Source organism: Platichthys flesus, chromosome 6 (assembly GCF_949316205.1).
Source record: "Platichthys flesus chromosome 6, fPlaFle2.1, whole genome shotgun sequence".
Lineage (NCBI taxonomy): Eukaryota > Metazoa > Chordata > Actinopteri > Pleuronectiformes > Pleuronectidae > Platichthys > Platichthys flesus.
Window position 1 is genome coordinate 22,034,706 of NC_084950.1, and position 21,117 is coordinate 22,055,822.

Sequence of the window (21,117 nt, forward strand, 5' to 3'; positions counted from 1 at the left end):
TGACTCACCACAGACTGACTTCATTAAGTAACAAAGTAAAGAAACACATAAAAACACATTCATAATATCGTTTGTTTGTATATTTTCATTCATATTGCAAAGTGTGTATTAATTAACCAACTAAAATACCATGAACAGTATCAATAAACATCTCATTGACATGATCAAGTTAGCCACCACCTAGGTCTGGGCGATTTGGAACAATGTTTTATCACGATAACTTTTGAAATATCAGTCAATATCGATATATATCACGATATATATCAAATGAGCGGCACTGCACTGATGTGCATTAACAAGGGACTCTGCTCCTCTGATGTTTTCTAATCACTCACATGTAAACTGATCTTCATAAAAATAACCTGTTGAGTTAATATTTATGTTCCTGGATAAACGAGGCGTCGCTTCTTCTGCAACAATGAAGTTAAAACAAAGCGTTGAGTCATAATCTGCGGGAAGAACTTCTCTTCTTTCTGCAGGAGATTGTGTGTTGGTTCATGACTCTCGTCGGTTCTCGTGTTGTGTAGCAGGTTGATACATGCGTCTCTTAAACTCTAGAGCGAATCTATTAAAAACAAAGTAAACATCAGACACACGACAAGCGGACCTTTAATGTGTGTCCGTCTGATCCTGAAGCAGCTGTGGTTAGAATTATTCAACTCTATTCTAGACACATGATTGGTTCGGCACGGCGCTATTGTCATTATCATTGGCTGTTCGTGTTGTGTGTCAAATCACGGATGGAATGAGTTCTATCGACGTTGTATCGACCATGTCTTAAACTTCTATAAAGGGCAAGTAATATTGCAATAGTTAATGGTTTTATCGCCCAGCCCTACCACCACCCTTCTCTCCTTCTCACTCACCTGCCAGTATGCCTGTATTCCTGGCTGCAATGGTCTTTATCTTCACAATGCCAGATTCTGCAGCCTGCAAGAGAGGGAAAGAGGAGACATTTAGGTAAACTCATGAATAGTATGCGTATTAGGTGGTGCTGATGGTGAAGCACCACTATGTTAGACACCACTTGTGGTAATACATGGCAACAGGGGAGAAAGAGAAAGGACAGAGTGGGGCAGTTGAATCTACAAAGAAGGGGCTTCAACTTGAAGGGGAAGCAGCAGAAGAAAAGTGATTTCCCTAGCGAGGTGTCTGGCAGGGGCAAGATGCTAAGAATTAAAAAAAGGGGGAAAGGAGGATGGTCAAGAGAGAAAGAGAACGGGTAGGAGGAGGGGATGACATGGACACAGACTAAATGTGAATCAGTGTGTGTGAAAGAAAGAGATTTTCAGCATTTACCAGTCAAAATAGAAGCGCTTATCTTTCTACCACAAGCCTGTCATATCTCAGGAACCTCTTCTTCTCTCCGCAGTTTTAATCCCCACCACGACTCCATCTCAACTGATTCAACCACTCTCGCTCTTTCCTCCCCAAACAGATTACTCTTCTGACTCTTCTTCCCCCTTGCTATACAAGTAGGGCTGGGCGATATGGCCTAAAAAAAAAATCCCCGATTTTCTCCCAAAAAATCCGATTTCCGATTTAAATCGATTTACACCCCCCCCCCCCCCCCCCCCCAAAAATCATATGCAGAGGACAAATAATTAGTTGTTCCAAAATAATATATTTCCTTTTATTATTTTGATTTCCCCCCTTGGGGTTTAAGTGCAATCACAAACAACTAGCCAAGCTGGCATTATGGCAGGCCCTGCCCTTGTAAACAGTGTAACATGTAACATAACATAAAATGTAAAATACATAAAATATCAAATAAAATATTTCTGTAAACATGAAATATTAATAACAATAAGAGGTTGTTCTGATAAAGTGCACAGTAAGACTCATGTATGGTTGCATCATCCGACTTGACCATAAATCTGTGGTGGCAGAATAAAAGGACACCTCTTCCAACTCCTTTGCAATCCGTTCTCTCGTGCTATTGTATAGTTGGGGCAAGGCAACGTCGGAGAAATATTTTCGGCTTGGTAGCACATATTTGGGGTCCAAAACTTTTTGCATATTAATGAAGCCTGGCTTTTCCACCGTATACATCGGCACCATATCCTTTGCTATATACATAGCAATCGCATCAGTAATGGCTTTCCAGCGGGGCGAATTCTTCTCATATGGGATGCAGTGGGCAAGGGTTTGTGTGAGGGTTGTCTGTATTTTACTAGCTGTGCGTGTGGTGCTTGTGGTGCCGCGGTCTCTCTCATTCCGCTGCGCGCAACATTTCTCCCATTCGCCGGGATGTTTTTGCCTGAGGTGCTGCAGTAAATTTGTCGTACTGCTGCCTTTGCTAGCAACAGACTTCAAACCGACTTTGCAGCGGGGTGTTGTCTGCTCTAAATCTGACCTTTCGAACGCGAACCAATTCCAAATGACGGATGACACCGTGCCTTTCTTAGGAACATATTCTTCCCTACTCGCTGCCATGTTCGCGTATCACTTTGGTAAATGCGCGCTCTGTGCGGGGGGAGGGGTGAGCTCATTCCGAACTACGGGAGCTGAGAGGGCGTTCGCGGATGTTGAAGAGAAAACCGATTTTCATTTAAACAAGTCGACGTGAGCTACACACTCGAGTTAATCGATAAAATCGGTTTATCGCCCAGCCCTATATACAAGTATAAGAAACTGTCAAGTTTCATCTAAAAGAGGCAACGTGTTACCCTGAGACAAAGAACTCTGCAGACTAGAAGAGCATAATATTGAATATCTGGAAGTGGACAAAGGCAGTGTGAAAGGATATTACACCACCTTTATCTATTTACCACTATGCACTAACCATCTTATAGTTTGATTTTCTGTTTATTTTTTGTTATGTGGTTGCAAGTTACTTCAATTGTATTGGATGTGGCTGCAATACTGTTTAGCCCTGGAACTCAAATACTGTTTTGTGGACTCTAACACTTCACTCATTCAGCGACATATTGGTGAATGCATTTTCAGTTTTCTGTGAACAATCCCTTTAAGTAAATATGAAGTATTCAGTATGTTTTTGTGATTGCCATAAGGATGGCACTCAGTAGAGCACATACCTCCACCAAGGCCTAACAGTTTCTTCTAATTCAACCAACCTAAATTACCTCTCTGGTTTTGGTTGATTCATGACCAGCGTCACAAGCACGGCAGAAACAACGCGTTGCAAACTGTCTGTCTTGTTCACGTGTGTTGCATAGAACGAGAGAAATCACATTGCACGTCATTTCCAAGATCTTAACACATAATTAACCAATGTCCATGGCTATTTACATGCCAACGCCCAAAAGTTCAATATGCGTCATAATGTCGCCCAAATAATAAAGAAGAAATGATCGCCTTCACCTGGGTGTTATGTTTTCCAGGCTGCCAATTGGAACATGAGCCGATAATGATATGTGTTTATTGCAGAGTCACTTGACTTAATTGTGGCCACATTGCAGGAGCCAATTATTAGTGGGGTTTTGTTTTTGTTAAAAAGTCGCTATATCAGTCTTCTAAATGTGCCTGATTCCAGAAGTTAGTGGTCCTTTCCTTGACCTGTACCTCACCCTTCCACTAAGTTTAAATACAATTGGATTTTGCATAGTCCTGCAAAGAAAAATTAAAAAGCAGCAATGAAAACACAAAACCCCCCGGGGATTTAACAACATTCATCATCACTACTGTAGATATAACTTCATATGCAAAAAAAAACATGCATATTTCAGCATCTAGTCACATTAGGTATATAAAGTACCTTACATCAGTTTGCTCAACCGAGCAGCAAAGCACGCAGTCAATGAGCAAATATAACCTTGATGTGTTTATTCAGGCAGCCACTATGTGGTCTGACTGCAATTCAAGCATGAATGTGCGATAACTGTGTTTCCACCTTATTGTCATATAAAGTCTGTGGCTACATAAATACTGCATCATTTAGAGTTACAAACCCTTTTTTCTTAATGACCACTGAGTAATTTGAACAGGTAATTTGAACAGCCTCAAGGTCAAGGCCGTTTAAAAGTCAACAATTCAAAACCTTTGAATCGCTGGTTCACAAGCAGCCTATGTCAAATACAAACTGAGAACTGGCCTATTACCATACAGCTCCTTAAAAAGTTAATCTTGAAAAAAATGCCAGGCTCCCTCTGCTCCATTGTTCCTCACAGAGGCCAAGTTCATTACAGGGCAATGAGGCGAACACAGACAGCTTTTTAGTCCCAGATAACGGCCACCCTGTGGAGGCTGCTATTAATATAACCAGAGATTGAGACATTAATATACTGCAGCTATGATGAATGACTAAAAAGTGTCAGCTTTGTAGAGTCTGGGAGAGACGCGAGTTTTTTTACAACTTAACAACTAACACAATACTTATAAACGCCTGGGAAATGTTTTCTCTCTCACTGGTCATATTAATTTTTTATATATGCTATTTAGCTTATAGCTGCTGTTTGATGAGTTTAGGGATGCATAAATGGATTATTTAAATAGATTTTTAATCCAGTGAAAATTTTAATTAAATTTTTGTTCGTTTTCATCATTGTTAAATCAATATGTTTTGGTTCTGCTCATCAGACTAAACATTAGGTTTGAAGAAATTACTGCTGGGTGGTTTTGAGATGTCAATCCAGTCAACCAGACAATCTGCAGCCTCTGTCCCAAGGGCAGCAGGACAGATGAGCAGGTTTTTTTTCAATCACAGTGTTATAAATAAAACTATTTATAATCAAGTTCTAAATAGGGTTTCAAGTCCCCTTAACATACTTGTGACAAGAGCCTCCTTTGTACTTAAGTGGCCATCTCTTTATGAAAACAGCAGAATAAATTGGCATTGAGGAGGTTGGCCCCAAGTATGTTCTCATATATGAAGGTGATTTAATGGGATTGAGTCCTCTTTGATTGGCTGAGGATGTGAACTGCACATCTCCTTCTGTTTGTTCTGCAGAAACTGTGCGTCAGTCCAATAAGAGAACCAGGAAACCAATAAATGCTTCAAATTAGAACCTGATTGTTTGAGTTCCCTCTTATTTAAGCCTCGAGTGGAGCAATCAACCAGTGACAATAAATCTCTGCATATGACACATTAAAATTTGTGCACAACATCTCTCCACAGTGAAAACCCATCTTGGCCTACTGGCTGATGAAGTTCAATGACAACTAAAGGCAGTGAAGTCTCTCTTTTTGCATGATAAAAAATATTCCATCTACTTCCTCATAGAAAGTACTGTTTATGCTTACGTTGAAAAAATTATAGACCTCACTTTTCTCTGAAACCTGTCTGCAGTGTGAAGTCACCACTATGTGGTGGGAAACACTCTCCCTACTGATGTCCCTGTAAGATAGAGCATGAATAACAGACATATCCAGTTTATAGTATATCTGATGATGGATAGCTCTAATCAGTCCTTCTGAAAAGCTAAAGCCTGCGTCAAAAGTTTTTTTTTTCCTCTATATTGTAGGGTGGATGGGTTGCTAAAGTAATAACTCCATTAGATAGTAACATTAAAAGTTGTATTTTTAACCAAGTTTGGATGACGACCTTAGCATTAAACAGCCAGTTAACCAGTGACGTTTAGAAACTGTCATGCTGTCAAGGCCTCAATGGTTGTTATAGTTGAATGTTAACAAGGTTGTTCTTTTACTTGGCTTTAAGTCTTTAAGGATGAACTCACCAGGGCTTGAAAATGTGTTCAGTACCAGCTAATATGTGTTCATAGAATCGGGTGTACGTATAGAAAATTGTCAAAGCATCTTACAGTTCTAGAGCGATTGTTAATTTTGTTCAAACAGGCAGTTTTATGATTTTGGAGATCTTATTTCATACAGTAAAATAATTATTTAAGTATTTCCCATGCCAATATTACTATAATTCCACAAATGCAAACCATTTTGCTAAATACTTAACAAATTTGATTTGAAAATCTTCAACCAGCACATGCTACTAGTACCTTAGTCAGGGCTGGTAACTAAAGCCCCTTTTCCACTGGTCTAAAACACCGCCTAACATCTGACTTCTCTCTGTAATGGGAATGGATACAACTGGCTTTCACTCCTGAGTCAAATTACTCTTTCATGAAATCTTCCTTATTTTTTCTCTGTTGTTGTATTCCCCTGTATTTTGTAACTTTGTTTAGATAAAGGCCATAGAAAGATAAGATAGATAAGTGCTAAAGACATTTTTTGTGGAGATGCTCAAAGCTGAACTGACCCACGTCTGAGTGGCAGCTCATTTCTTCGCAAATCAACATTAGGGAAGCCCATCACAGATTGACTTCCTCAGGACATTGCAAGAGTCTCTAAACTCAGCGGTTCTTTGGAACTGACGTTGCATATAATGGAAAAAGCTTATTCAGTCTCAGAGCTTCAGAGCAGAGGTGTCAGTTCACCAAATCCTTGCCCTGGTGTTGCATGTTATTTTGTCTCTGTACAGCCGTCATGACCTGTCTAGCAAATGTGTTGAGCTAAGTGAGCCATACAAAGGTTCCCCGTGGTGCTTTCATTTATTCTGCAGGTTTTCCTCTGACAAGCATGCAGTCACATTTCACTGTGAGACGCATCCAGTTGACAGCACCCGACTCATCCACAGAGAGAGCGGAGGGATGTCTGATAGGTGTTTTTTTTTTTCCAACTATGCAAAAGCCATCAGAGTACAACCAAATGTGAAAGCCCCGATGGTTTCACTGACTGCTGCTCAATGAAAAGGAGGTTCTGAGTGTGGAGTTATGATAAAAGAAAAAGAAAAAAAATTGATGAGACATTCTTGGCCCCTCTTACCGCAGAGAAAACATTGGACTGGGAAATGAGGACGAGGCTTCCTTGGGCTTCTTTTGCAACAGGGATACAATGCTTTGGTATTAATATCATAGTAATATATATATATATATATATATATATATATATATATATGATAGTTAAGGATCAGACAAGTTTTACCAAAAATTATTTATTTAAATCTAGAAATTTAAGACACTTAAATTAAATATTTGATTAATTAAATAAATCACATCTCAGCACTGAAGTATATGAGGACCACACGGTTTTGCTGTAACAGCCGTACAAATAACTTTAATTCAAGCAACACCTGGTGATCCTCAGTTTGTTTTGTTGGGGTAACAGCCAAGCATATATTATCATGGAAGCCTAAATTGGAAAAAGGACGTTCCAATCACACAACACTATCAACCACAGCGCTGGTGAGCTCAGGTTGTGGGTGACATCAAGGTGGATCGCTGCCCTCCTGTGAGCCCTGAGGGAGAGATGCTTGTACGGACCAGGAAACCTAGGTGATGATAAATCGATATTTAAAGAATATGTTTCTTAAGGGCTCCACGCCAGGGCCAGCAAGCATCCTTTTGACGCAAGACCAGCTGTGTGTTTTTTACGGTTCCGTGCGACACCTCATTTCAAAGCATATAGCTCTCAAGTCAAGGGATTGAATCAATTTGCAGTGAGAGGAACACAAAGGCACTAGGGAGCCTTCGCTGAGATATTTCACTCTTCTTTAATATTATCTTTATCCAAGGTGGAGACCTGAGAGAAAACAAACCAAGCTGGCAGTTGATGCATATTTCCATAACGGCAAATGCCCCAAATACAGAACAACATTTCATTTTAAGACCTGTGTGACCTCTGTTACATATAGGAAAGCTAACAGAGTGCAGGCTATACATGGGGAATTACAGGGAATTAGGGTAAAGAGGCTCCAGCTGAGATGGTGTCGGTTGAACTTCATCACTTTGGCAAACACAAGCTATACCCTGTGTGCATTATAGTGTCAAGAAAATGAGAGAAAAGCAGCCTTCTGATTCGGAAACGCAGCGCTGTAACTCCACTAAGCAACAAGAAGTGAAAGGAGGTTGTGCCAAATATCCTATGTCACCAACCTCATATTTATACATACATCTATTACTCTTTTAGTATTTTAATTCTGGGGTAATGAAAAAATTCCACATGGGAATCAACTCTGACCCAGCCCTGTGGAAGCCGCTGAGAGCTGAGCACATTATAAGTTGTTGGTTGAGGCACAGTGGTGTCATAAAAGCTGGGTTTACTCTCTTCTGCGTGACACTCTTAACAAAACATATATTCTATAAAAGACCTTGCATCCATCCCCCTCCCCAACACTCTGTGCCCCCCAAGCCATGATGTCAGACAAAATGTAACCAATACTGCTAAACAAGGAAGCCACTGAGCTCGCGCAAACAGTAGGTCACTATGACGAACGAATAGATTAAACAAAAACAGCAGTCAGACGTGGCTTTTGGTTCTGTCAATACACCCACAACGTGCAAAACATGAGATCCTTGACAAACAACCTTAGGCTAAGCATTGTTTTTTTAATAACAGAAATTAGAAACAAGAAGGTTTCCTACAATAACTTAATTGGAATTTGTCTTAGCAAATCAATGCTACACTGCCACAGAATTAGTATGAAGAAATAAAGGGCTGCTTCTAACAAGTGACAAGAAGAGAAGAGAATGAGAAGAGTTCTCAGTAAAGGTATCGATTCCAACCATGATGATTGTTTTGGTCTTAGCTGGGGTATTAATCTCTGAGTTCTGCAGACACTCAAATAAAATAAACATATGTCGGAGGTAACGAAAGAAGTGGCAGATAACAGCAACATATCAAGTGACGTTACCAGAATACTAAGAAATCAGAATGAACAACAGACCTTGTGTACATGAACACAAACAGTATGTGTATATCTAACTTAATCAAAGATCATGATGGGGTGTATCATTTCTAAATTTGCAGGGCTCAGCAATAATGTGACTCCACCACACAGTCTCTTGCAGTAGATAATTGCATTTGGGAAATAAAGCTGCATGCTGCGGTTGTCTACTGACAGACAGGCTGGCAATTTGAATATGATCCTGTGATTGAGTTCAATACTGCCGTTGTGCTTTGGCAACACAGGTAAAAGTCATGCCAATACATTTCACTGAAAATAATGTAAATTGAAAATTGCCACTTTCAACTATATCAATAGTAATAGTAACCCACAATACGCTATTTCAAATGAAAATACAAGTCTGCATTGTAGGTTTGGTTTACCTAAATAAGTATTGTGTCTCTGAAAAAGAATATTAAGTAGTAGGTGTGGTCTTTTTTTTCCCATTGGGTAATTTTTGGGGGGCTATTACCTTTAAGCAACTGCACCTCACACTGAATAAGGATCGCAGTTCAAATGTTAATGAAACAGTGGTGGTCCTAAGTTTCCCTGCTCTCTATGGAGGCTCCGGTCTAACAGCAGTGACCAAACCGTGTGATACAGGTTATTAAAACACCGGTATGTGGATTTACTGGAACTCCTGGTGGATGTAACTATGAATATCCCCCACACAGTGTGAGGGCAGCTCGGTGTCCACATCCAGAGGCCTAGCGGTGACAGGAGAGCCGCTTCACACCAACCACTGTGGAACATGCACACGACTACGTGTCTAATTCACAAACGACACCAGCGCTGCAGCACCGAGGTGGCGGCTCGGTGCAGCTAGCTAGTCGGGGGCTAACCTCTTTGACGGGGGGGAATTTCTTCTTGCACTCCATGGACAGGGAGCGCAGGTCCGTCTGCATGTTCTCCAGCAGCTTCTTCACCGCCTCGGGGCTGCTGACCGACATCTTTGTCGGCGGCGCCTTCGACCCTGGATCTCGAGAAACTTCACACGACGAGTGATTGCAGGACAGTAGTCGCCCCCCCACCGCCCATGCACGGCGGGGGAATTATAATCCGTAGCTACGTTATATTATTTTCTCCCTGGAGCGAGACAACGAGCAGCGCCGTGGTCCACTGACACCGTGTCCCACTTCTCTGCTTAGGGCGCCCGTCCGCGGCTTAGCGGTGCTGACAGCGGCACATGTTCGCCCCCGTCACGGCGCGCTCACACCGGCTCCGTGAAACAGCATCGTCCCGTCGGATGTGTGTTTTATAAGAGCGCTGGCTGATCGAGGGTCTCTGGCAGGTTGAGCAGCCTGTCATCAGATGCCGTCAGCGCCACTTCCCTTCCCACAATGCTCCGGTCCACAGTGACACGTCACGAGGACTTCCGTAAACAGAGACCGAGGATTCAGATTCGTGGCTACAGCGATCCCTGCCGGACGAACTGCATACGGCCGCCAATACAGCCACTCATGCCAAATGTCGGATGAGACTGATGTGAAATTCTGCGCAACTTATTTTAACAAACCCTGAAAATACCAGACAGGAAGTAAAGCTGTTTAAAACAGTCCACCTTTACACAAATGATCCAATTACTGTGAATTGAAATGTGTATTTTGATGCGGATCCACGAGCAGGAAAACAAAGTAAATATATATCTGAGTTCAGTAAATATATGATCCATCAGTTTCTCTTAAGATAATAGAATTAAATCTAGGGAAAGTGCAGCTGTGAAGAACGAGTGTTTCTCAGTTCAAATAATAAATATATGTATAAATAATATACAGGTATTGAGTCTTTTATACATATAAATGTTGGATTTTCATCATTTAGATTTAACAGCCATCTTCTGTAATAAATGAGTCAACTTTCACCTCAATGAAAAGTCTTTGTTATTTATTCAATAATTTATTTTGTCCGAAAAGTCAGTCTGGAGTGGAGGGGAACAAACCCCCCTGAATTCTAGAACTCAACAGCGACATCTTTGGTTCCACTCAGCTTTACAGCTTTGAAGAGCAATGTGAAGAGTAAATGAAGAGGGATGTGATGATTGACATGTCAGCGGGAGGGGAGATTAGAATGAACTGAAACTTGGAAGAGAAAACTATACAACAACCCCCTCATCGTTCCTTCTCTCTCTTTCTTTTCTTTTTCTATCTTCTTCAATTCTTTCCTCTCCATCTTCTCCATCTTCTTCCTTTCCTGGTTCTCCTTCTTTTCTCTCTCTTTCTTTTCCTTCTCTATCTTCTTCTTTTCTTTCCTCTCCATCTTCTCCATCTTCTGTCTTGCCTGTTTCTCCTTCTTCTCCTGCTTCTTCTTTTCCTTCTTCAATGTCTTTTTTCCATTCTTCAAGGCGACTTCCTGAAAAGACAGAGACAATGTGAGTTTCACTCTTTTTCTTTGTCAAAGTCTAATCCTCAAACAAACCATAAGATTCAAATCACAATGAGCTTATGGAACTTTCTTGATTCTCAATGAGCAGCTGGATCAGGTGACATATTTCTTCCTCCTGCTTGTTTTCTCTCTTGAGTTGAGCTCCTGCCAGATGAACGATGTATCCTCCGACTTACTCATCTGTTTCTGCAGATCCTCTCTTTTCTCTCTTTGAAGCTTTGAAGAGTAAATTGGCTTTGAACTATTTCAACGTGACAACCTGTTACATGGTAGTTGTCATGGGACCTGGACTGACAAACATGTGATTTCTACAGGATTAACAGTATAAAAGCAGAACTACATTTATGGTCAAACAGATTGCATCATATATAACCAATTCATTTCATATAAAGGATTACTTTTATATTCAAATTCAATCAGCATTAAATTGTTTACTTACACAGACTTAAAAAGTTACACAAACTTAGCAGTTTCTGTTGGTGCATGAAAAAGTAACACTTATTATAACAACAATTAAATAGAACTTGTATAATATAATTGTAATAAAAAGTATGTTGGATCCATTAGATGATCTGAATCCAGATACAGGACACCAGTGATGCTGCTAATGAAGCTGTCCATTTCCTGTATCATCTTGTCTAGGAAATGTAAGAAAATAATAATAACTTTACAGTGAAATAGTGAGAAAAAAGACCCAGAGGTCAAGATAACATCTTCAAATGTCTTGTTTTGTCTGAACAACAGTTTATTTTCATACACGACAAAGAAAAGCATCAAATCCAAACACAAAAGAAGCTGAAACCTGCAGATATTTGGTATTTTCCTCAAGACTGGACCGAAAAAATTATTTGATTATTTGCAGACTTCCTGTTGATCGACTGATCTGTGAATCATTGCAAATGTCTGCTGTATAAGGAGTGATAGCAGGGACGCCGCAAGACTGGCATATTAAACAGCGTGTGGGGATGAGATCAGTCAGTCTGCCTCAATGCCTCCAGGAGGAGAGGTGAGAAGCCGGAGCGCGGCAGCACCACAGGGATGGAGAGCCTGGTTCCCAGAGTCTGACAGAGGTGAATTCAATTATCCCACGTTTAACAGATCAGTCTTTACAGGGCGTTTTTGAATCCTGGCCGGAGTATTGTAAAGACTGGATATTTATTTATGCTTTTTAATTCTCAGTTTCCAAGTTATTTTGATGGTTAAGTGTCTGGTACTTTTCATAATAAGAATACGAATTATAATAAGATTGTGTTTATAATAAGATTAACAAACACATTAAACAGAGTTACAAGGTTCTTTACAAGTAAAAAATTGAAGTCAAACATTAGGGAAAAATTTAAAAAAAACTTGACAACATTACAGGACAAATGTTACAGAAGAGATAAGTAAAAACATAATGAAATAAAATATAATTATAAGGATTTGAAAAAAGTTAGTGGGATTATAATTTATTTTATTCAGGAAATAAAACAAGATCATTCATCATGTAAAATAAAGGAGAGTCACACACTGCAAGCTGCTTGTCTTGAGGTCTTAACACTTTGGTTAAGTGAAGGAGCAGAACATCCGTCTTCCCCTGGTTGTTGCTATAACCTGTGTTTCTCACGCACTGTTGTGCAACTCTCCAGCAACGTGAGCCTGGGCAAACGCTAAGAGAGGTGCCTTATCCTCAGTGTTTCATGGGAGTTTAATTTCCTGCTCAAAGCTGCTTTAGAGTCTGAAGAACACCAGTGTTGTAAGTTAACTCTCAAAAATAGCTTTGTGGAGGAAGAAGAATGAGTAGGTGGAGGTGAGAGGCTTTATAATATTTACCAACAAAGTTTATGCTGATAGTTAACAATCTATTTGGGATTGCAAACCTGCCAAAATAGACTGCAACAGAAAATGACAATAACACAAAATATGACTAGGAGCTGCTATGTGAAATGCACAGAATTTTGATTTGTCTCTAACATCACAGCTTGTATTGACATTCATGTTTGTGTATAATACTTTTTTTTTTGTCTTTTGATGTCTCAGTGTAACTGGGTTTGCTTATTGTGGTAAATGACCCAATGTTAAGGGTCTAGATTCTCCCTGATACTCATCTATTGAGCCATTGATACACTGTCAGTCATAAGAAACAGCTCTGCCATGCATGAAATCCACCGTAAAATGTTCATTGGGATATATATGAATTAGAGTTGTTTTGGGTTGCAGTTTTAGCTAGCTTGTTTGTGCTTCTGTATATCTTTGCATTAGCAACAGTAATAATGGTCCCATCACCGCAATGTTAAAGGTTGACTGGCTCACATGTCACCAGTCAACCATTTTCAAGTTTGAATAAAATCAGTCCAGCAGACAATGGAAACATAATCCCCTCAGTAGAGGTGTCCATTGAAACAACAGCAATGCTGCTGAGAAGCTAAATTATTTGACAGTATTTTACACAGTCCTAATTCAATCAGTTAATCATCATTTGTCAGTTAATCACATGCTGTGGACTGAAGGAAAACTGCCCCCCATGTTTTAATGATTTATTTGACGAAGGACAACCTTTGAGGTCTGTTTGCAGTGCATGCTGGGTAAGTGTCTCTGAGCAGTGGGCTTGTGCAACTGGTTGGATGAGGTTTGGTGACTAACTGAATTCGCTACAGCAGAGAGGAGCACACTGCAGAGGTGAGTCTTCTCTCACAACAAACACTGAAACTCAGAGGGTTTCTCTATTTCACTTTGATGCACAGGCATTTTATTATTATTCACCAGTATATTATGGACAGTGTATATTATAGTGTGCTGACATCTAAAAATTTGTAAAAAAAACTTTTCCCACACATTTTCTGTACACATGCAAGTTGCTGTTACTCAGCCCAGTTCTCCTGCAGGGACCAAAAAGTTCAGAGTTGATCAGTTTTTAAGTTTTGAACCATCTTCCTCTTCATAAGCAGAACAGATAGAAACAGATTAGAGATTTGTGCATGGACGTCAGTGGAAGTAAAGGGCCAAATGTTAGAGTCCTTGGACTTGTTTGTTTGACTGAGAAGAACAGGGCTTATGTACTCGTCAACCATTGATTTTCTTTTAAGTTTCGAAATAGATTGCATAATTTCCTACAGCATGATTTAAATATGTGTTATCGAGAATTTTGTAATGGGTAGTTATTTTAGTATAGTATTCATTTATTTTAATGAAGTATTTGTTTATAAGCAGAGTAGCCTCTTTTCTGTTTTCTCTTGTATTTTCCCGCATGGGCATATGTTTAATTAATAAGGATGTAGATATGTGGACAGTGTGTTGGTGTTGGTGAACTTCAGAACTAAAATAGTTTATAAATAGAGTTAGAGCTCGTAATGCCCTTTAACAATGCTATTTAAGCAGTTGATGAATAAACAAATAAAATGATCCTATAATTCTTATCGAGGGAGCTGCATTTATTAAGAATCTAATTTTGTTGATTAGTTTAGTATAAATTTCGCATCACAGAACTCTGCCGTGTGAATTTAGTGTGAACACTCACCCGGCTATGCATACAAACAGACCTTGTTATCTTGTTGCTTGGTGTAACCATAGACTTAAACAAACAGCACTGACCAAAAATGTGCAACAGATAAATTTATAGTAATCATAGAAAATATGCTGTTTACACGACCTGTCACATTTTGTCAGATAGTGGAACATAAGATGTAAATGTACTAAATCACATTCCTGCATCTATCAAATGTCGTCATTGACTGACTTGAATGTGAAGCCAGTTGTGACTGTATGTGTGACACAAAGCGATATACAGGTGAGGCTGACCTGTCCATACCTCTCTGACAGCTGATGGCAGCAGCAGCATCCAACCCTCTGACTACTCACGTGCTGAACACTGGAGATGGCATCCCCGCAGCCAAGATGGCGGTCAGCCTGCATCGCCTAGACTCCGAGCTGATGATTTGGAACATGCTGAGTGTCGGGTAGGGTTTGAACCGGCGATGCTGAAACTGAATTGAAGGGAACTGTAAACAGCGGAACGTGAAATTTTGTGAAAGACAATTTACCCTCTAATCAAAATTTTGAATTCATCTTCAATGTTCTTTTGAAAAGTATATTACTGGGTATGTCTCAATCACTTTATGTGAGGTTAATTCTCGCACTATCCCGCCGCCATAATCCAGAGTAGATCAGGGAAGTGTTTTGACTGTTAGGGCTGCTAATATCTTGTTCATCCTCAGGTACTTCTCTGCATCCCATAAGGAATAACTCCACACCTCACTTGGTTTGTCAATATTTCAGTAAAAATTCTCCAAACAGGCACCAGAATTGATTTAAAGAAAAAAACGAAATTTACACATATGTTTGTAGCAAAGAATATATTTGTTTGTAGTAATCAAATTTACATTATTCGAAAGGATTTGTTCAAATGATTATGAGAAGGTATCCATTATTAGAGAGAAGGTTTATGGGTCCTTCTGTTCAGTTTAATGCTGTTTAAGTTTTCTTTGAGCAGCATGTAGAGTAGCAGTCATTGTTTACCTTCTAAGTGACAGCATGTATAATCTGTAGAACACAGTAGATGTAAAGAAATTCAAGGTCCCCAGGGCAATGGAATGAATTTTACACCAAATTCTGTTTCAAGATGTGAAATATTATTATTAATGTTGTATGTATTGTTTATCAACATAAAAGAAATTGAATGAATATAGGCTGGCCAAAGCTTTTCTTTGTTTAATTAGAGTTTCTGAGTTTCAATCAACCTTCACGACTCAGCAGTTTAATGATTTTTAGGACAACAAATGAAGATGGCCGCTGCCCAGGACTCATCAGCGCTGAAGCTTTCATCTCCGGCATGTACAAGCTGCGCTTTGAGACTGGTTCATACTGGGAGGGTCTTGGTCAGACCTCCTTCTATCCGTATGTAGAGGTGAGCTTCTGGATTTCACTTGCATAAACAGTATGTTATAGTTAAATAATCAAGTGCTGCTATAATGTTACCTTGTTGTTATTATTTTTACAGTCACTGTTTTTACCCTGTTAAGAGCCTTGGAGTACTTTTTAAAAGCGCCATTGAAGTAAAATGTGGCAGGTGGAAAAAGGCTGCAAGAACTTTGGAGTGTCTCACTCGGACATTTGTGTTCACAAATACTTACTGACGTGGCATAGAAAAATGTGTCCTGTGATTCTGTGTCTTTTGATTTAAATGTTTTACTATCATAACTTTTTTGTATGTTTTCAGGTTGTGTTCACCATCACTGATCCGCAGCAGAGGTTCCACATCCCATTATTGATGAGTCGGTTCTCCTACAGCACCTACAGAGGAAGCTGAAAGGGAACAGTTCACTTTAGATTTTTTCTCTCTCAAGTGCAAAATACTGTACAACAGCAGACAGAACAAGGTCATGGCCATGAAGCATATCTCACACATAAATACAAAGAAACAAGTAAATAAATTAGAGTTATACATTTGGTAGGCTACACTTTACCAACAAGGCCCATGTTTACACACAGCCTATGTTACAGTTGACGGCTTTTCTATTCCCTGAGATATGTTTTTAATTTCATTGATCAGAGTAGAACTCATCTTTATTATTTTTGTTGTAGTAAGGAAATCAAACGACACATTGTCCCTCTTCAGTGACAGATTGTTCTCCAAAACTCCTAGAGCACTGGTAGCTCCAAAGCAGAGCTCAGAGGACAAGCGGCTGCAGCTTCAACACCTTGACCCAGCCATGGACATAGATGGAAGGTCACATCTATTTATTCATTCCTTATTTATAATAAAGGTTTCATTGAGTAAAAAAATGTGAAGCATCTGCCATAGTTGAAAACATTACCTGACTTAATTGTCCTACTTTAGATGTATTATTCTAATAAGACATAGATAATGGTCCAACGTAAATTACAGTGACACATCAATATTGCAGTCTAAAAGCATGGCACTGAAAATACAAATTATCACTAAAATGGTAATTTATATGGGGAGAACTTCAATATTTCAAGGTAATGACAAATATATTGTTGGCTCTTTACTCCACACGGCTGTGTAATTTTATCCCAGTGTGCCTAGATGACCAATTGACATACAAGTTATAGAGAGGTTTGATGATGGATATAGAAAATGCCAAATTATAGATCAATTATACCATTGGTCTGTGAATTACGGCAGTTCCCTTGTTTTCTTTGATATTAAAAATCATGTATTTTGGACTGTTGGTCAAACAACTACCCATGAATGCTAACATGGGCTTCAGGAAATGTATCAAGGCAATTTTCACTGTTTTCTGACCTTCTGGCTTCTGTTCTTTCAGGCTCTGAACAATTAATCAATTAATAGAGGTTGCATCATTAACAGTTCTCCTGTGATGGAATAGTATGGCCCTGCACAATAATTCTGATAATTGTTTCACACACAGAACTATTGGAAGAGGTTTCTTAAAATACAACTTTTAAAACAAAGTAGCAAAATATAAAATGAGATGTTTAGTCCTGTTTTAATGTGACTGTGTGTGTGATTTCACACATAAAAACAAGATGGACGATGGAGAACCTCTTGCAGATGAATATAGAGTATTTCAGTGGTGCAAGTTTCCAATTACTTTTAAACATGTAATGATAATAGTGTTACCACGTGCTTTTGTAACAGCTACATGTAAGCGCATTGGAAAACGTCTCTGTCTCAGCCAATCATAGTGAAGGTGTAGTGTGGCTGAGACACGGTGTGAGCCCATCTCATACCTGACTGTAATAAAGTCAGATTTAAATAAAATACATGGATTTAAGTACAGCATGTTAGATAGGTATATTATCTAGTGGTAAAATTGTATTTTGTGATTCAAAATAAATTTTCAATTGGTACAAAACATGAATTCTGACAATCATTTCCGACAGGCACGAACAGAGACGGTCTCGTGGGCCTTTACATCATCGTCGTATGATCCCGTTGACATTTCACGCTGTTGCTCTTATTCAATAACGTTTGCAGCAGCGACACAGCGAAGCTTCCTGTCGGGAGTTCAACGAACAGAACCGCGGTGGTTTGTTACTGAGCGGCTGAGCAGGCGACAGACGGAGGATGTCTCAGGTGCTGAGGCTCCTCTCGGCAGTCGCTCTGCCTCTCTGCCGGCCTGGGGGAACCCGAGCTCGGCTCTTCGCGGTGAGCGCAGCACGGCTCTTCTCAGCCGCATATCGGAGCTCCGCTGCCCCGGTAAGTGGAGGTGGAGGAATGGGGGGTAAATGTTGGGTGAAAAACGGCCAAAAATGCTGCAGTTTAATGTCCTCCCGGAGTTACATTTATTAAGGGAACTGTAGCACGTTCGAATGCCTGCTGCCAAATCGCTTTACAAAACCAGTCCGTTTAGTGTACGTTTGTCTTTTAAAGAACAATAAGACGAACTTTAAGAAACAGTTTAAGACCTAATTCGTTCTGTAAACACTAGTTTTTCATTCGGCACAAGTCTGACTCATCAGAAAGCGTCTGTTACCAGAAGAATCGGATGTTTTCGATGTGAAAACACTGGTCGCTTCTAGCTGACCTTTATGCTGCGACATTGTTGTGACGCAATAGTTAGCTTCTCTTAAAGCGACTTGCAAAGTGTCTGTCACCTGTAGTCGTACAACTACTACTTATATTACTACTACAACAACTACTTACACCAGTATTTAGCCTGGATATGATACCAAAGAAATCTATAGCATTGTTGACAGCAGGTAGCTAGCAGTAGCTAATAGCCTAGTCAACCATTAGAAGAGCCTCTAAAGTGCCTATGGGTGATAGTACCACATTCCAGGACTTTGTGGATTTAGTTGCTTATTTGTGATTTTAGCTTTTTAAATAAAAACTGACTTATTTGCGATACCTTCACTCTTTGCCTAATATGATATTAAACGGATGAGTTTTGGGCTTAAATAAACCAGGTTATTGAAATGATGACCTAGGACCAACAGATTTTTTTAACAAAATTGTTTATTTCAAATTATTAAGATTAGTGTTAGACGTAGCCCTGTTCCGTTTTTTTTGGTGTCTTTTAAGGGTCTCTTGACATGCTCAGAAAATTAAGGGAACACTTAACCATCACCGTTTAACACCAAGTCAGTGAAATCAGGGATATCAATCTGTCCATTTAGGAAGCACAAGTGATTGTGAATCAATTTCACCTGCTTTGGTGCAAATGAAAGTGACAACAGGTCAATGGAGAGGCAAAAGCAAGACAAGCCCTAAGATGAGAATGGTTTTAAATGTGGTGACCTCAGACAGTTGCTCTCTCCTTATCCTTCCTGACTGATTATTCTCAAGTTTTGTGTTCTGCTAGTGTCCTTATCACTACTGGTAGCATGAGGTGGTTTCCATCAGCTGGCACAGGTAGTCCAGCTCCTCCAGGATGGCACATTTATACGTGCAGACTAAAGGTTTGCTGTGACTCCCAGCACAGTCTCAAGAGCATAGACGAGATACCAGGAGACTAGGAGTGCTGGACAGGGCTGTAGAAGGGCATCAACCCAGCAGCAGGACCAGTATCTGCTCCTTTGTGCGAAGAGGAACTGTATGAGGGCCCATGGACCTTTTTAATAGGGAACTGTGCCCAACACAATGCAGCTCGATGGGCATTTACCATAGAACACCAGAATCCGCAGGTTGCCACTTGCGCTCTGTTTTCTTCACAAATGAGAGCAGGTTCACACTTGGCACATGTGACAGGTCTGAAAGAGTCTGGAGATGCGGTGGTGAAAGTTATGGTGCCTGTAACATCATCCAGAATTACCAGATTGGCAGATGTCTGGTAGTGATGGTCTGGGGAAGCATATCCTTGGAGGGTAGCACAGAATTCCATGTCATAGCCAACGGTACCCTGACTGCTGTTGGGTACTGGGATGAAATCCTGAGAATGGTTGTCTGACCCATAACGCTGCTGCAGTGGGCTCTGGGTTCCTCCTGCAGGACAAGGCCCGGCCTCATGTGGCCAGATTGTTTCTGCAGTTCCTGAATGACAAACGCATTGATGCCATTGACTGGTCCTCACGTTCCCCTGACCTAATCCAATTGAGCAGCTATGGTTTGATTTGTATCGGTGTAACTGACCCCGCCAAGTACCACCACAGACTGTCCAGGTGCTCCCTGATTCAGGTCTGGGAGGAGATCCCCCAGGAGAGTGCCTTGACAATGACATGAGTGCATACCGGATTAGGCGGCTATTGTTTATTGTGATTTTCAGTGTGGTTTGAGTCCAGCCCTCAATGGATCGATGATTTTGTTTTCCATTGATCATGGATAGGTAATTTTGTTCTTAACAAATTTATACAATTTACGTCAGTAAGATTTTCAACTTGAACAATTTGTTTTCGAGATCTAATGTTTGATTTATGTGTTCCCATAATTTTTAGGGGCAGTGTATTTATGTCAGGGGTTATATGATTATCATATGCATTATTTCTAGATTTATAGTATTATTGGTGTTAAGAACTTTTCATTCTAGACCATACTCGAAACATAAATGTCACTGAAGCCAATATAATTATAATTGATGTTCAAATGCCCCGATCCATTTTAAAATCACTGAAGCTAATATGTGGCTTTAAGAGGAGGATGAATCGATCAATATTCTCCAGTGTAACATTCTTTTCAGGACCAGATTCCCTCATTATGTTAGTTTCCCTCTATTGTAGCTCAAAGCCCAACGTGTCTCATTCCAGAAAAGCCGTCACTGCAGAAGAAAGGCCCGATATTTATATTCGACAAGAAACAAACTGGACTTTTAGGCTTAAAACACAGTGTAAATGACGCAGCTTTGAGTCGAATATAAATGTTGGGGCTTGCAGACACCTGGATGACACCACGCTAGCGGTATGGATGCATATTGTTTATTTTTTGACTGGAAAAACTGTTCATGCAGTATGCCTTAGGATTTCCTCACAATCCCACTTAGACCAAAACAGCTCCAGCTTACAAAGGAATGTCAACAAGGTTATTTACTTCTCTTTGGCTCTAGTGAATCAATAATTCTGAGCTATTTCTTACCTTGTTCCCTACATTTTAAGTATTCCACTGCTCACTGAGTCTAATGCAGTTCACAGGGGAGGTCAGATGTTTTAAATAGAGAGAGGTTGTTTACCTGTCAGAGGTCATATTTGCAAAATCATACTGT

At 40.0% G+C, this 21,117-nt stretch overlaps 3 protein-coding genes across 4 annotated transcripts in view; 2 read left to right on the forward strand and 1 right to left on the reverse strand.

Moving 5' to 3' along the window:
* Nucleotides 1–9,972, reverse strand: part of mon2 (MON2 homolog, regulator of endosome-to-Golgi trafficking) — a 48,610-nt gene extending 38,638 nt beyond the window's left edge. The window contains exons 1-2 of one of the 2 annotated variants that reach the window (XM_062389354.1): nt 9,481–9,972; nt 867–930 (exon numbers count right to left, since the gene is read on the reverse strand). In XM_062389354.1, coding sequence (XP_062245338.1) covers nt 867–930; nt 9,481–9,588 — 172 coding nt within the window. In that variant the 5' untranslated portion in view covers nt 9,589–9,972. The remainder of the gene's footprint in view (nt 1–866; nt 931–9,480) is intronic. The other variant, XM_062389355.1, reaches the window with a different exon arrangement.
* Nucleotides 9,973–13,539: 3,567 nt separating this feature from the next.
* LOC133955518 (5-hydroxyisourate hydrolase-like) lies at nt 13,540–17,838 on the forward strand. Its single transcript, XM_062390385.1, has 4 exons — nt 13,540–13,678; nt 14,819–14,955; nt 15,767–15,902; nt 16,215–17,838. Exons 2-4 carry the CDS (start codon nt 14,822–14,824, stop codon nt 16,302–16,304), a joined length of 360 nt encoding a protein of 119 aa, XP_062246369.1. The 5' UTR covers nt 13,540–13,678; nt 14,819–14,821; the 3' UTR covers nt 16,305–17,838.
* A 1-nt stretch (nt 17,839) lies between these two features.
* LOC133955091 (AFG3-like protein 1) overlaps nt 17,840–21,117 on the forward strand; it is a 13,907-nt gene continuing 10,629 nt past the window's right edge. Inside the window, exons 1-2 of the mRNA XM_062389753.1 lie at nt 17,840–18,182; nt 19,891–20,099. Of these exons, the coding sequence (XP_062245737.1) occupies nt 17,840–18,182; nt 19,891–20,099 (552 nt within the window). The remainder of the gene's footprint in view (nt 18,183–19,890; nt 20,100–21,117) is intronic.

Coding starts and splice junctions, on each gene's coding strand:
- LOC133955518 (XM_062390385.1), top strand. CDS start 14,822: ATGGCAGCAGCAGCATCCAACCCTCTGACTACTCACGTGCTGAACACT. Junction 14,956..15,766: donor TGGAACATGCTGAGTGTCGG/GTAGGGTTTGAA, acceptor AATGATTTTTAG/GACAACAAATGAAGATGGCC. Junction 15,903..16,214: donor CCTTCTATCCGTATGTAGAG/GTGAGCTTCTGG, acceptor GTATGTTTTCAG/GTTGTGTTCACCATCACTGA.